The sequence below is a fragment of the Anguilla anguilla genome, chromosome 4, assembly GCF_013347855.1.
Source record: "Anguilla anguilla isolate fAngAng1 chromosome 4, fAngAng1.pri, whole genome shotgun sequence".
Taxonomy (NCBI): Eukaryota; Metazoa; Chordata; class Actinopteri; order Anguilliformes; family Anguillidae; genus Anguilla; species Anguilla anguilla.
The window spans coordinates 63,338,857-63,353,507 of record NC_049204.1 but is presented as its reverse complement, the minus strand read 5'-3'; the positions used below and the strand labels follow the sequence as shown (position 1 = coordinate 63,353,507).

General features: G+C 41.7%; 1 protein-coding gene across 1 annotated transcript in view; it reads left to right on the top strand.

Annotated features, from left to right (window-relative positions):
* The window catches only part of LOC118225773, a 218,164-nt gene extending 203,722 nt beyond the window's left edge, over positions 1-14,442 (top strand). Inside the window, exons 23-29 of the mRNA XM_035414675.1 lie at positions 4,843-4,952; positions 9,046-9,402; positions 9,750-10,058; positions 11,635-11,901; positions 12,320-12,404; positions 13,334-13,367; positions 13,837-14,442. Coding sequence (XP_035270566.1) covers positions 4,843-4,952; positions 9,046-9,402; positions 9,750-10,058; positions 11,635-11,901; positions 12,320-12,404; positions 13,334-13,367; positions 13,837-14,055 — 1,381 coding nt within the window. The 3' untranslated portion in view covers positions 14,056-14,442. The remainder of the gene's footprint in view (positions 1-4,842; positions 4,953-9,045; positions 9,403-9,749; positions 10,059-11,634; positions 11,902-12,319; positions 12,405-13,333; positions 13,368-13,836) is intronic.
* The last annotated feature ends 209 nt before the right edge of the window (positions 14,443-14,651 follow it).

The window sequence follows — 14,651 nt, the reverse complement described above, 5'->3', positions numbered from 1 at the left end:
GACAACCTCATAGGTCAATTTTTTGTGATCCTTAATTTCATTATGTGCAGCAGTTTCTGAAACAACGGTTGTTCTGATTTAGAAGTCTTAGGAAGATATTTATTCAACTGGGCATATTTTATTACATAATTAATATTTTTCGATATTATTTTACTGCTTTTCATGTGAATCGTAACGGTCGTCAATCAAGGTTCAAAATATCATCGGGGAAGTTTTATTTTGCCTTCAATAGTCTAATGTTCCTCTCTCTCTCTGTCACTCACACGCACACACTCTCACTCACTCACACGCACCACACTCTCTCTCTCACTCACTCAAACGCACCACACTCTCTCACCCACTCACACACACCACACTCTCTCTCTCACTCACACACTCTCTAAATCACTCACTCACACACACACACACACACACACCCATCAAGCACATATGACTCCCACTCTGCTGCTCTTCTTCTACATCATCTTCCTCTTCGTTCTTCCTATATTGCCAGGTAGGACTTGTTTTTCACACTGTGTACTGAATACTGGAGCATTGTATCTGTAAGACTATCTGTGCCATGAACTTCAATGAAGGAGTTATACTGAAGTCTGTAATTTACATGAAAATTAACTGACCATAATGTACTTAAAATATGTATTTGCAATCAGAGTACAACTCATAAACATAAACAAACTCTGGCTCTATGCTTGGAATTCATGCACTTCTCTCTTGCAATTGGAGTTTAATTTCTTTTAGCCAATAATCTATGATGAATAGAATCATAGTTTTGTAATGTAATACTGCAACTGCAGGAAACTGCTTTTATAAATTGCAGTCTGTGGTATTGGACCACATCCCCGAATAAAGTAGATCTTGACCCTCATCTCTGTGAATGATTTTAAAAGCTTGGTAACTGCAGTGCAGATGCTTTTAATCTTCCTGTTTCCTCGTACCATTGCGTTTACACTATAATACTTACTGTTACTGTTGTGTGTTTCGTGTGTGTCTGCAGTGGTACTGAGTGTCTGACTGCTGCCTCTTGATTTGGCCTCTCTTCTTAAAGAGATTTCAATTTTACCTGGAAACATGTATCAGAAAGGACACATATAAATTAAAATTGAAGAAAATTACTCTAGTAATTGTTTGGTTTTGACAATTAAACACATTCATTTTACCCAAGATCATCCAAAAAACTTGTCCAATGATACATTTATTATAATGTCTTACTGTGTTAGACCATATTTTACCTAGATGCAGCGTGCTGGTTACACTTATTGTTATGGTGTATCAGAATGAATTTGAGCATTAGTGATATTCCCTTCAGTTTGTACTCAGCAATAAGAGCACACCACTCACAGAGCGCAAAACACCATGTTTCAGCAAGACTGCTTTACTGTGGACCAGATAAGGACGCTCATTTGGCCCTTGGTGATTTTAGTCCACCCCATTTTATAAAGGAGACCAGACAGTCCACCCTCCCCTTTGTACTTTATTCAGACGAGGGAGAAGCAGAGAGAGTAACGGAATGAGAGAGGATCTCCAATCAGAAGGTGCCTTTGCAGGGGGTCGAACCTCCAGCCACACAGGGGGATTCACACATACCCTGAGAGTCAGCTGCTCTACAGACTGCGCTTTACTCTGTTCTGACAGTAAAATGAACCCAAACTGATGAAGTGTGTGTTTCTCTCTGTAGATGCTGACGCTGTGTCCACAGTGAGTACTGTAGCTGTACAGAGTGGAAGATCTGTCACCATCCCATGTCACTATGATAGGAAATATGTAAATAATGTGAAATACTGGTGTCAGGGGTCAACGTGGTCATCGTGTCATACTCTAGTACGCACTGACTCTCCAAAAGTCGAAGGTGAAACATCAGTCACTGATGACCCCACCCATCATGTCTTCACTGTTACCATGACAAAGCTGAAGACAGAGGACTCTGGATACTACTGGTGTTGTGTAGAGATTGATTGGGGTTACGATGAGGGCACAAGTCTGTACCTGTCTGTCACTGCAGGTAAGATGGCTGCAGCAGACACCGCACTCAGCAAGACCTGCTTCCCAACCTCTTAATAATCTTCACTTCTCACCATGTTTTCAAACATGTGACTATTTTTAAGTACAGAAGGACATTTCTACAGCTATATTTCTGTTTTTATTTCGTGGTGATCAGGCACTCCTGGACTCTGGGTTGGCCAGCAGGAGGTGACCGGTGTGGAAGGGGGCCATGTCAGTGTGCAGTGTCACACTAATTATCCAAGTAGCATGAAGAAGTGGTGCAGGGCTGAGGGCGCCTGTTTGGAAGTGAATTCTGCTAAATCTGGAAGAGCAGAGATCAAATATAGCCGTTCCAAAAAGGCATTCATTGTGACAATGAGGGAGCTGAACAGAGAGGACACAGGCTGGTATTGGTGTGCTACTGGAGAACTACAGATCCCTGTTCACATCACTGTCACTCAGAAAACTACTATTACCACGATCACCACAAGTAAGGAACTCAAATCAAAAAACCTGTATAACAATGCATTTTATCATAGAATTTTAAATGGTCTTTCCTGTCACTCTCTCTCAGTGAGGGCATGTTGTCAATTTTTTATTCACCCATTGCTGACAGCACTCTCTTGCAGTAATGTGCAGACTGTAGGGTGTCACTGGCTTGTAGAGAGCAAGTAAGGAGTTCTGTTTTCCTTTTATATTACTTCAGTGTTACAACACCCACACACACACACAACACACACACACCCATGTTTGTATTGCTATACTTGTGAGGACTTCCCATTGACTTACATTCATTCCGTAACCTCTAACCCTAACTCTAACCCCAACCACTACATGCCGAACCTTACCCCTAAGCTTAACCTAATTGTAACCCTAGCCCTAACCCTAAGTCCTAACCCTAAAACAGCGTCTTTAACTTGTGGGGACCAGTAAAAAGTCCCCACCTTGCGTAGTTTTCCTCATCTTTCTATCCTTGTGGGGAAATTTGGTTCTCACAAAGATAGTAAAACATGCCCACCCACACCCACACACACACCCGCACACACACACACACACACACACACACACACACACACCCTTGCTTAAGGTAGGCCATCAAGTTCAATGATGACTTCTTCTTCTGCATTTACCGGTGTGTCCTTTGGTGACTATAAAGTCTGATTTGTGACTTGCACTCTCTACCACATTCAAGACACACAAATGTTGGGTTTGGTGTTGGTGGGTTAAGTGTTGGCAGGCGTCCATGTCTTTTTGCATGCTTTTCATGGAGTGCATTTGTGATATTTGTCTCTAGTTTTTGTAGACCCTCACATTGTAGACATCACATTGTCGCCTCCAGATGGATCGCTCTGAAGCTAGGTTTTCCAGGTTAGCCGGGTTGATGTTACATTTCTTCATGGCTATTTTGACCTGATCCTTATAGTTCTTTTTCTGCCCACCTGCCAAGCGCTTGCCATGGTGTAGCTGGCCATACAGAGTCCTCCTTGGAAGGCGTTGTTCTGGCATTATTGTGACATGTCCGAGCCAGCGAATTGATGCAGAGAAATGATGGTTTCTATATGTTTGCAATTGGTCCTTTCCAGTATTTCAGTGTGGGGTGTGTGATCCTGCCACTTGACTCCAAGAATGCATTGTAGGCACTTGATGTGAAAGGCCTGGAGGAGCTTTATGTGCCGGCTATATGTTGTCCATGCTTCACAACCATACAGGAGGGTTGAGAGACATACTGCCTTTCATGCATCTGTTTTTGTGTGTATATTCAGGTCATTGTTTTCAATCACCCTCTTTCTCATGGGATCTCAAGAGGGTATTTGATACACCCACACACACACACACACACAGACATTTTATAAAGTATGTGATGTATTTTAGTTGAGCGACACTGAATTGTCTTAATGTAATCCCAGGGTTTTGACCAAAATATTATTTCATAACTGAAACATTTAACAGTAGGTCCATAGTGCAGGAGTTGTAGATGATAAAGAAACACTTGCAATATCACCCAGTAGAGTGAAATGTAAATTTATCAGATAGTGACTGATTTATTTCCTTTGAAAACTTGGGAAAACTTTCCCCCAATATTAGCATGGTGAACATCTCTCACATTCATGTTAGCTGGTCACAAGCCATCCACATCCTCAGCAGCCACAGGAGGACGGGCCCCTTGAGCCTGGACCCTTCTAAGGGTTCTTCCTATAGGCTACCTAGGGAGCTTTTCCTGCCACTCTTGACCTATAGGCTTGCATTTGTAAGGGTTTAAAGACTGGGGTACAATGTGAAATACTGTGACAGATAATTTATCCTAAATACAAAAGTTTTGATTTGAACATTAAAAGTGTAACTTTGAGTTTAAAAAAATAAAACTAAAGGGTAAACTTTCAGACTGGGCTTTGCATTTGCTGACAGATACCATCAAATCTCTCTCTCAACCCCACGAGAACAACAAACTGACCAGCACAACAGAAGGGTCTTCTAATGTGTTCTACTCTTCTACTGGCCAGAAGACCAGTTGTCCAGACCACAGAAGCCAGCCGTGTTCCAGGTGAGTTTTGTGTTCTCCCCTTAGCTTTTCCTCTTTCAGTGAGTGATTCCAGTCTATGTCCATCCCCTCCGATGTGTCTGTGAGCATCTTTCCCACTTCCTGTATGCAGGCGGGTTGTTGACCATGAGACAGCAGCTGCACTGGAGGTCATTCAGTGCTTTTGCTGCCGGCAGATTAGAATGTGCTGAAGGGAAAACACTGATGTGCAACCAAATGCTTGGAAATGAGTTCCAATGTGCGACACTACTGAGGAGATAATACAGAAACATTATCTGTGGTGCGCTCACTGAATGACACTCAAACCAGTCTTTTCTGCGTAGTGCACCGACGAGCTTGGAACGGACTCTGGGGGCGCTACGCCACACCGGGGTTGCTTTGGTGTTCGTAATATGCTCCGCCGTCGCCTTTTGGAAGATTTGGCAATACCGCAGTAAGTATTGTCATCCTTCTATTATTAATTTAGTTTTCATTAAATTGGCACATGGACGTTTACCGCTAGCATAATCCACTCCGAAGCGCCAGACTGACATAATGAAAAGTTCGGTAGACTTACCCACACAATTACAGTGCCTTCGGAAAGTATTCAGACCCCTTTACCTTTTCCACATTTTGTTACGTTACACCCTTTTTCTAAAATTGATAAAAATCCATTTTTATTCTCATCAATCTAGAATTTTTTGAAAATGTATTAAAAATAAAAACCTGACATATCACATTTACATACGTATTCAGACCCTTTACTCAGTACTTTGTTGAGGCACCTTTGGCAAATCTTATATGAAACACTCTTCTATGAAAAATGTATGACGAAATTGTGTTTTTCCTTCTTTAATTAGATCTAGAGTCACTCTGATGTCATCTTCGCCAGAATTGTTCCAGCTTCAGCTTTAACGCCCCAATATCTGCACCTATCACAACATCGCCAGTTTTTATCCTATTTTTATTATATGATGATTATTATTAACAATGAAAATGATATGCATAAGATTTCAAACTGACACTCTTCAGCTATGTGCTCATCTACTGTGTTATTTTTAAATGAGTGATAAGCTACACATATTTAAAAAAACGTTATATATTATATTATGATATGCAATCCCTAATGTGTTACTTATACTGTTAAATATTGATTACAAAAGAAAATAGTATTTCTGGAACCTGACTACAAATGTCAAACAGACCAACCAAATTGCATTCATTCGCATTGACTTTTGTTTATTTGTAAAATAGATATGAATATGTTGTACATTAAAATATGAAATTTTATTTTATTATAATAAGGAATGCCATTTATTTCTTACTTTCCTGAGTTGAAGGAATCCCAAAAAAAAAAAAAAAAAAAAGTCCACCAATCACCTTCTCCATTGTTCAATCAGTTGTTAGCAACACGCTCCTTGACTGGTAAAGGCCAGTATTTTATAATCCCTATCATCGCTGTTTTGTCCGTCCATCCATAGTCATGGCCTGCTTGTTGCTGGGGTTCGGGTGGGGGGGCTGTACATTGGGTGGGGGGGCAGCAATACACCCTGGACATGTTGCCAATATTTTTTTGGGCACACATAGCAGTTGCTCATTCCCCATGGGCTGTGTAGGAGGGCCTTGAGGGTGGGGTCTGCCTGGGCATTGGTGCGGCCAGTGTTGCCAGATCAGATTGACAGTTTCCAGCCAAATCACAATGTAAAACCCGCCCAATTCAATGAAAACCAGTCCAAATCATCGCAGGGCCGGTTTTACACTGCTCTAAGTATTTTCATCAAACTTCTTCTACCAGCCCAATGCTATTTTTCCCCGCCCAACGTAATCCAAAGGACCCCAATATGGCAACACTGGGTGTGGCTGTGGGTATTTGGGGGCCGGGGGAGTGGGGGGGGGGGGGGTGCTTCTCACGGGGGGGCCCCAGCTGGGTCTTCATCCCAGGACCTTCTCGCTGGGGGGTGACAGGTCTATCTACTGCACCACCACCCCCGTCCACCATTCTATATGTATTATAAAGTGCTTCACAAAGGGACAAAGATGACACATAAAAATGATAATAGATAATAGAAAATAAAATCAAATAGTAAAAAGATAATACACAAAAAAGGTGTAGGAAATGATAATGATAGTTCTCCTGCTCTGACCACAGAGAACACACGCTACTGAGCATGACGGGCCAAAGAGGTGGGGACTGAGCGGAACAGGAAGTCAGATTCATGCTAAAGGATGCGGGAGTCTCTAGCATACACACACAGTTACACACGGCATGCACATATGGCTCCCCCTCAGCTACTCTTCCTCTCCATCCTCTTCCTCTCTGTACTGCCAGGTAGGACTCGTTTCTCACTGTGTACTGAATACTGGAGCATTGTGGCACTGCAGTGAGACTGGCTGCGCCATAAACATGATTGAATGAATTATGCTGAAGTCAGAAGTTGAATAGAATAGAATATGTCTATGATGCAATTAAAATATTTTTTTGGAAACTAATAAACCTAAATAGACCCTTGCTACATACTTGGAATTCATGTGTCACAAGAAACTGTGTTTGTGGGTGGCATTAATGGCAGTTTTTTTTTTGTTTGTTTGTTTCTTTAAAAGAATTACCCCTTGTCAAAGCCGTTAAAATCACTACAAAAAAAATAATAATAATAATAATAATGTTTGTGCATTTTGTAGTTGTACAAATGAGTACGTTATATTTCATTGCATTACATTGTCTAAAAACAATGAAAGCATGATCATGCCCCACATCAGAATGTGTGATAATCTAATTAAAGCCAATGACCTTTTCAGGCTTCACATACTTTGCATGAGTCCAACAGCTCTGAGTGTTAACTGAAAGAGAGGTTGCTGTATTGTTCTCTAAGTGTGAATGCTCTCACAGAAATAGCTTCAACCCCACAGTAAAATATGCTGTGTTCTTTACTGTGGTGAGCAGAGAGGTTTAGTCACAGGAAATAATGCTGTTCTGCAGACTCTACTAAAATCTGGCATCACACTGTTTGCACAGAACCTTAATTCTTGCAGTCATTTTTAGGCCTTTACGATCTGCTTTTCAAAACGAATAAATAGATAAATGGTGGCTCTCATTTCTGTATTGTTCTACCCTTGGAGAACACTTTACAACAGGGCAATTTATTTTATTTTATTTTTTTTTTCAAAACTACGTATATTTTATTTGAAAAGTTTGTGAAGTTTATTCTTATATTCCCTTTTCAAAGATTTTTTCCCCCAGATATTTAGCGATTAACTTTTTAAGTCTAAGGAGTTGTGATCACCTGGTATTCTGTATTAATTTATAGACATAGTAAACCACATCCTCTTTGTATCTTCAGTCATAAGCCAGCTACAAGCTCACATCAGTTTGCCTTTGCCTATCTGTCCACAAAACCCCAACTGCCGTTTCTTTATTTAATTTTATCCTTCTACAATATTTTATTATTCTTTTCATTTCTCCTATTTTATTATACACCTGGTACATATCTGTCTGTCTGTTTTGTGCGGCTTACTGTGCGGTTGGAATGACTTTGGCTCAGAATACGCTGGGCGAGGAAGCAGAGCCGCTTCCTGTATAGTGAAAGTCTAATAAAAGCATATCTATCTGCTGTGAGAGAGGGTCTGTGTGAGCCAACATTCAACTGCAGCACAGAAGGCAAGTAGGCATGTTTATGGTGTTCTTGTTGCAGTTGTGCCATGTATTATGGAATCATTATACACGTTTGTGTTTTCTTTAAATATTTCAACTTAGGAAAGTGAATTTTCAAGAACTATTTATATTTAATTGTGTATTCAATATCAATTTTATGTTTCAGTTTCAGTGGAACTGTGGTAGAATGCGCTCTTCAGTTTTAACATGCAGAGAATGCTCACGGTTGTCTTTACATTATTTACATTTGGGAAGCAGTGAGACTTTCTCATCATCCATAAGGCAATATGAATGGGGCATGGTGCTTCTTTGTCATTGGCTGTTGCCAACTGTTAGGTGAGTTTACCCAGCTTTATTATCAAATGCTGCTGGTGCAAAGCTTCTCTCACTGTTACGACTCAAAATGTCCTTCTATTTTTGTGTAGCGTTTTGGGTCAAATCAAGGCCACATATAGGGGTATTTGGGGAAGATATTTGTTGGGTGGGTTTGGTTGGAAGAGATACTCTGAATCCATGCAAAAGTTAGGGAACTGGTTTTTAGGTGTAAGTGTAAATGTGTGATAAGCGTGTTCTTAACCGAACATTCTAATGCTGATCTTACAATCACCACTGGCAACTGAAAGCAACAGAGTTCTAGAACACTGATTTAAAAACATTCCAAAATATCTACTTTTCAGAAGGTTAGGAGGAGGAATGAGTTGCACACAGTTAAATGTCACATAACTACACTGACCAAATCTTTCCACAGCAAATTCCTCGTCGCTACAGCTGACAAAATGCCATGCTTCCACAGTTAATTTTATAATTGAGATTTAACATGCAGAAATGTCGGTGGAGACCATGGAGACATTTTGTGCCGGTCTTTAGGCTTTACACGGCTCTATGTTATATTTTGAAGGTGCTCTGTGTGCTGAGTGGTCAGCCTTCATGCCTCAGACCATTGAGGCTCTGGCTGGCTCCTGTGTACTGATCCCATGTCAATTTGAAGTTCCCGAAAACAAAGTTGCCAGACTGAAGAAACCAGCCAATGGGGTGTGGAGGAAAGGGTCGCAGTGGTTTACGGGCGGTGTTGATGTATACAACTCATCGCATCATCAGAACATCCTTCAAGGAGAGATCACTGGGGACCTGATACAGAAGAACTGCACCACTATCCTGGATGCCATTCCTAGCAATTACACGGACGAGTACTATTTCAGAATCGAAACTGGTTTCATGGCAACCTTTGGCAACAATGTCAGCATAAACGTCATAGGTAATCATGACCTATTTATTTTGCCTATCATTCTGATTCTTAATTATAATAAGTAATCAGCCACCATAAGGAAACGAATGTAATAATAATGAAATGAATGAAATGAATGAATGAATGAATGAAATAATCTCAGATTCAAAGCCTGCGACCAACATGTTCTTATACAACATGCAAATGTGTTATAACTTGTAATTGTTTTTTCTATTTTATTTTTTTTCTGTTTCCTTTTTTTGGTGCTGTTGTCAACAAAATAATTTTCACAAAACAGACTAATTGGTCAAATTAATCCCAGTTAATTGGAAGTAAGTGCATGACCTGCCATCCTGAGTCTGTACCATCTCCTGCAGCCTTTCCACCCAAACCCCAGGTGACCTCAGTGGGTGCAGTAATGGAGGGGACCCTGGTGAATCTGTACTGCACGGTGTCAGCCCCCTGCCCTCGGCTCCCCCCAGCCCTGACCTGGTCCCCCCCCGAACTGGGGCGCGGCGTGAGCGCTCTGCTGGGGAATCCGGACGGGACCCGATCCGCGTCTTCCACGCTGAGTTTCGTGGCCTCGCGTCTCCACCACGGGCGGATTGCGTGCAGCGCTGACTACCCCCTGCAGCTAGGGGGCGGTAGCAAGCGAGCAGAGGAGGCTGTCACGCTCAATGTCCTGTGTAAGAGGCCTGACCCAACCTGTACATATTACACTCTACTCTACAAAGCAGGGCCCTTACTAGAGCTACACATTGCAGCCAGAATGATTTTCTGTTAAGATTAAACTTTATGGAGGGGCTTCAATAGGGTCCTATGGTGGGTTTGAACAAATCCAAATGTGACCACAGATAGAATGCATTAGTCACTGGTAGCCAAACGCATCTCGCTAATGTGTCATTCCTCTTTTTGATTTGTTTCAAATTTCATTTGACCCAAACTGAAGACAAGACTTAATATTGATGAAAATATAAATGTGATATTTAAAATAAGCATTCATTTGTAGGCAATTGTAGGCAGTGATATCGATGATAGGAAATATCACACCTCCTTTTGCACCTTCACCCAGATGGCAGGAAGTGCAAAGTATATTTCAGAGGCCATTGGTCAGAAGAGGCAATTTTATTTTCAGCAAAGGAGGGAGTGGATATCAGCCACACAATCTGATATCTTTCGTCATTGTGTGCTCGAAACATTTACTAAGATACATGGGGGATTTTTGATGTTGCAACAGGAACTGGTGAAACAGGCAGAATCTGATACAGGTACACTGGGAAAACAAAGAAACACATGTTTGTTGGATATATTGAGGCTGATTATATTAATGCAATGCAATAATTGAATGTTTATGCTGCAAACATGCAAGTAACACAAATATATCCTAGTTTCGCTGATTTAGCCTAACTGATTACTAAAGTTGTTTGAATTTGATTGATTTGAATTTCTCTCTCTCTCTCTCTCACCTAACCCTACCCACTCAATCACTCACTCATTCATCCTCCCACTCACTCACTCACTCACACATTCACACTCTCACTCGTCCCCTCACTCACTCATCCTCTCACCTATTCACCCTCTCAACTAACTCACACACTCACTCTCCCTTTCACTCACTCACTCACACACTCACTCACTCTCCCACTCGCTCACTCACTCACTCACAAACTCACTCATCCTCTCACCTATTCACCCTCTCAACTCACTCACACACTCACTCTCTCTCTCACTCACTCACACACTCACTCACTCTCCCACTCGCTCACTCACTCACTCACAAACTCACTCATCCTCTCACCTATTCACCCTCTCAACTCACTCACACACTCACTCACTCGTCCCCTCACTCACTCATCCTCTCACCTATTCACCCTCTCAACTCACTCACACACTCACTCTCCCTTTCACTCACTCACTCACACACTCACTCACTCTCCCACTCGCTCACTCACTCACTCACAAACTCACTCATCCTCTCACCTATTCTCCCTCTCAACTCACTCACACACTCACTCTCTCTCTCACTCACTCACTCACACACATACTCACACATTCACTCACTCACACATTCACACTCTCACTCGCCCCCTCACTCACTCATTCACACTCTCACTCACCCCCTCACCCACTCACTCACTCATCCTCTCACCTATTCACCCTCTCAACTCACTCACACACTCACTCACTCACTCATCCTCTCACCTATTCACCATCTCACTCACACACTCACTCACTCACTCACTTCCATGCTCACTCACTCAGACTCCCCAAAGGGCACCTCTGCTACAGTGAGTCCCTCTGAACTGGTTCCCGAGGGCACCACCGTCAGCCTGAACTGCACTAGCGATGCCAACCCGCAGGTGGCGCACTACTCCTGGTTCCGAGTGAAGGATGGGAAGGTGACAGCGGTGGGGTGGGAGAGGAACCTCACCCTGGTCATGACTGAGAACCACACGGGCCTGTACCACTGCGAGGCCCAAAATGAGCACGGGAGGCAGAACTCCACCGCCGTACAGCTGCGTGTGCAGGGTCAGTGTGGGAGCGCATTAATCACAACGGCACGCTTCACTTCAGTCCACGTTCCAGATTTCTAGAGGGTTCCGGGTTTTACTCTGTGCAGTTAATAGAGCTGCTTTAGTCATCCTGCTTTTTTGATACAGACACCAGGTTTCGCTCAGGGAGAGGGGGCTTGAGGTGACAGGATTTCGGAATTTGGATTAGTGAAGTACCAAACAGCACTGGAGCCAAAGCCATGGACTACCATTATGCGGTTATCATTTGAGCTCATATGTATATTTAATAAAACTATAAAACATGTAATAAATAAGCAATACTGAAAGACTAAAGTATCAGTCTGCTCAGTTTTGGTCGTGGATGACCCTGATGGCCTCTGTGGAGTATTTCATGAAGAGCTGTATGGTGCACTGAGTATCTTTTGTTTGTGCAGGTGTAGGTGTGGCACCGTGGATTTGGGGGCCAGTGGGGGGAGGGTTCCTACTGCTTTCCATTCTGTTGATCTTGTGCATCTGTAGGTAAGTCAAATTAATTCAACGCAATAACATAAATTATAGCCCAATAGGGCTGAAAATCTGGCGATCTGTGAGTGGATACTGATTGCTACCTTCTCGTCCCCCTTCTTGTGGTCACTGAAGGGGGAGGCATCAATTAGATGCTAATTGTTCTTAATTTGAATTTTTTTTTTTTACATATATTGAAGGACGAATTACCCGCTAATATTAATCACCCTCTTAGGCCAGAAATAGCTACTGTATGTATGCCCTTAAAAATAAATATGCTGTAGCTATTCACATCCCAGGAATGTCAATCGAACTGACTAATTTATTTTTAATTTACTGTGCAGTATGAACTGTGTGTCAAGTAATTCCAATTGAAAGAGGTTCCATTTTACATGATTGCATTACAAACTGCAGTTGCAATCAGACGAATGAAATCAGTTGTCTCCCATTTGCTGAGGGTGTGAAAACCTGAAAGCATTTGTGTCAAATGGATATTTACTGACAGCAAATGGCAACAAGCCAAGCCTCCATTGTGTTAAAATAAGTTTAACCATACAATTATGGTAGAGCACATAATCAACAGCTTTAAATAATTTAGAGACTGGCTATGACAAAAACCAGCGTACACAGTGGTGTCCCAGGACCAGGGCTGAGAAACACTGATCTAGATAATTCCTTCAGCTTCATTGTGCAACAGTGACTCCTCTGGTTGAGCCTGGTAGTGCATAACAGAATAATGAATATTAATTTATCAGAAGTTTCTGATATGATTGGACGGCCCTACACATTCCAAAATTGAAGATAAATATTAAAAATAGGAAGCCACAAAATTGTTTAAACATGTATGCATTTTAGTCCAAAAACTACTCTCAGCAACTTAAATTAGTTTTATGTTTCTTTATATGAGTTTTAATAGTTAATAACACAAACCATGTGTCTTTCAGGCAGCGAAAGTTACCAGACCCTGTTGTCATGAAGGTAGGAAAACACACATGCACACACACACACACACACCAGACATTTTGATGTCATGCCCATCTTCAGACTAGATACACTCTTGCAAGCTTGTGGCCATATTAAATTAATTCAGTGCTACCCTAAGCATATGCCTGTACTGCATGAACACGATACTGTGGGCGAATTTTACTGTGAATTTTACGATGCTGTGGGTGATATTTTTATTTCAGTTGTCTATATAAGGCACTAATAAACTTCTAATAAAAACAAAAGACAGTCAAGCTTCCCGCTGAATAAGAGAACCATTCTCTGCAAGTATGAAAAAAAATATTTCTATTTATTTTTGTGCTGAAGTCCAGGAAGAGGTTATACAAAAAGCATGCGTCTAAAGCATAAATAACTAAACGCATTTACAACAATAAAGCTTGCTTTTTTGTTTTACTCTGTTTCTCAAACCCGCACGTTTGTTTCAACATTGATGTATCCACAGGAGCAAGGCGAAGACGACACTCCGGTGTATGAAACCATAAGCACAGTGACGAAGCTGGGTTTCGCAGAGAACCAACCGAGAAAAGATCTGAACGAGGCTGCGTACAGCAACCGTAAAACGCTGAATCCAGGCGGGACTGTCTGCATGAGCAACCCGTCTGGCACAGCGGAGAGGGATGACCAGCTGTACGTAAACTACTTCACTCCCTCCAGTCCATAGATTGGCGCTCGAGTCAGAAGAGCCTGTCTGTGATGCGACTGATGTTTTCCGACATCACCAAGCAACCGAGTCTCCTCCTATTTTTTACAGTCTCTGGTCTCCTCCCAGTTCCCTGTACTTAGTAATGGACACCACTGCTTTACTTAGCTTGTATGAACCTGCATAGAAATTTTTCACTATCCAACTATGCAAAGCTAGACTTTGAACTCCATCACGTACCGCCAACTTCAACAGATGCACGCGTTTACCAGGAAAATCATTTGTTTCGTTGCCAATGTGGACACACTCCCAAGGTCAGTTCCCTGTGTCTCTTTTGACTTGAGTAAATGTATTTTGAATTGAGCAAATTGAACAATATATTCTGTACCAAAGAGACTAATGTAAACTGTTGGCACTTTTTAATTATTTTTTTCCAAGTAAAATAAATTATGCAATAAATATGTGTTTTCTGCATTCCCTGTTTTGAAGATCACCATAGTTACGATAATGTTGACACACTTTCTTTGCACCATGATGCCAGCACTTTGTATTTGTTTTAAACTGACATTCTCTATTCTTCATCTTTATCTTTTTGTATTCAAAGAAACTATATCAGC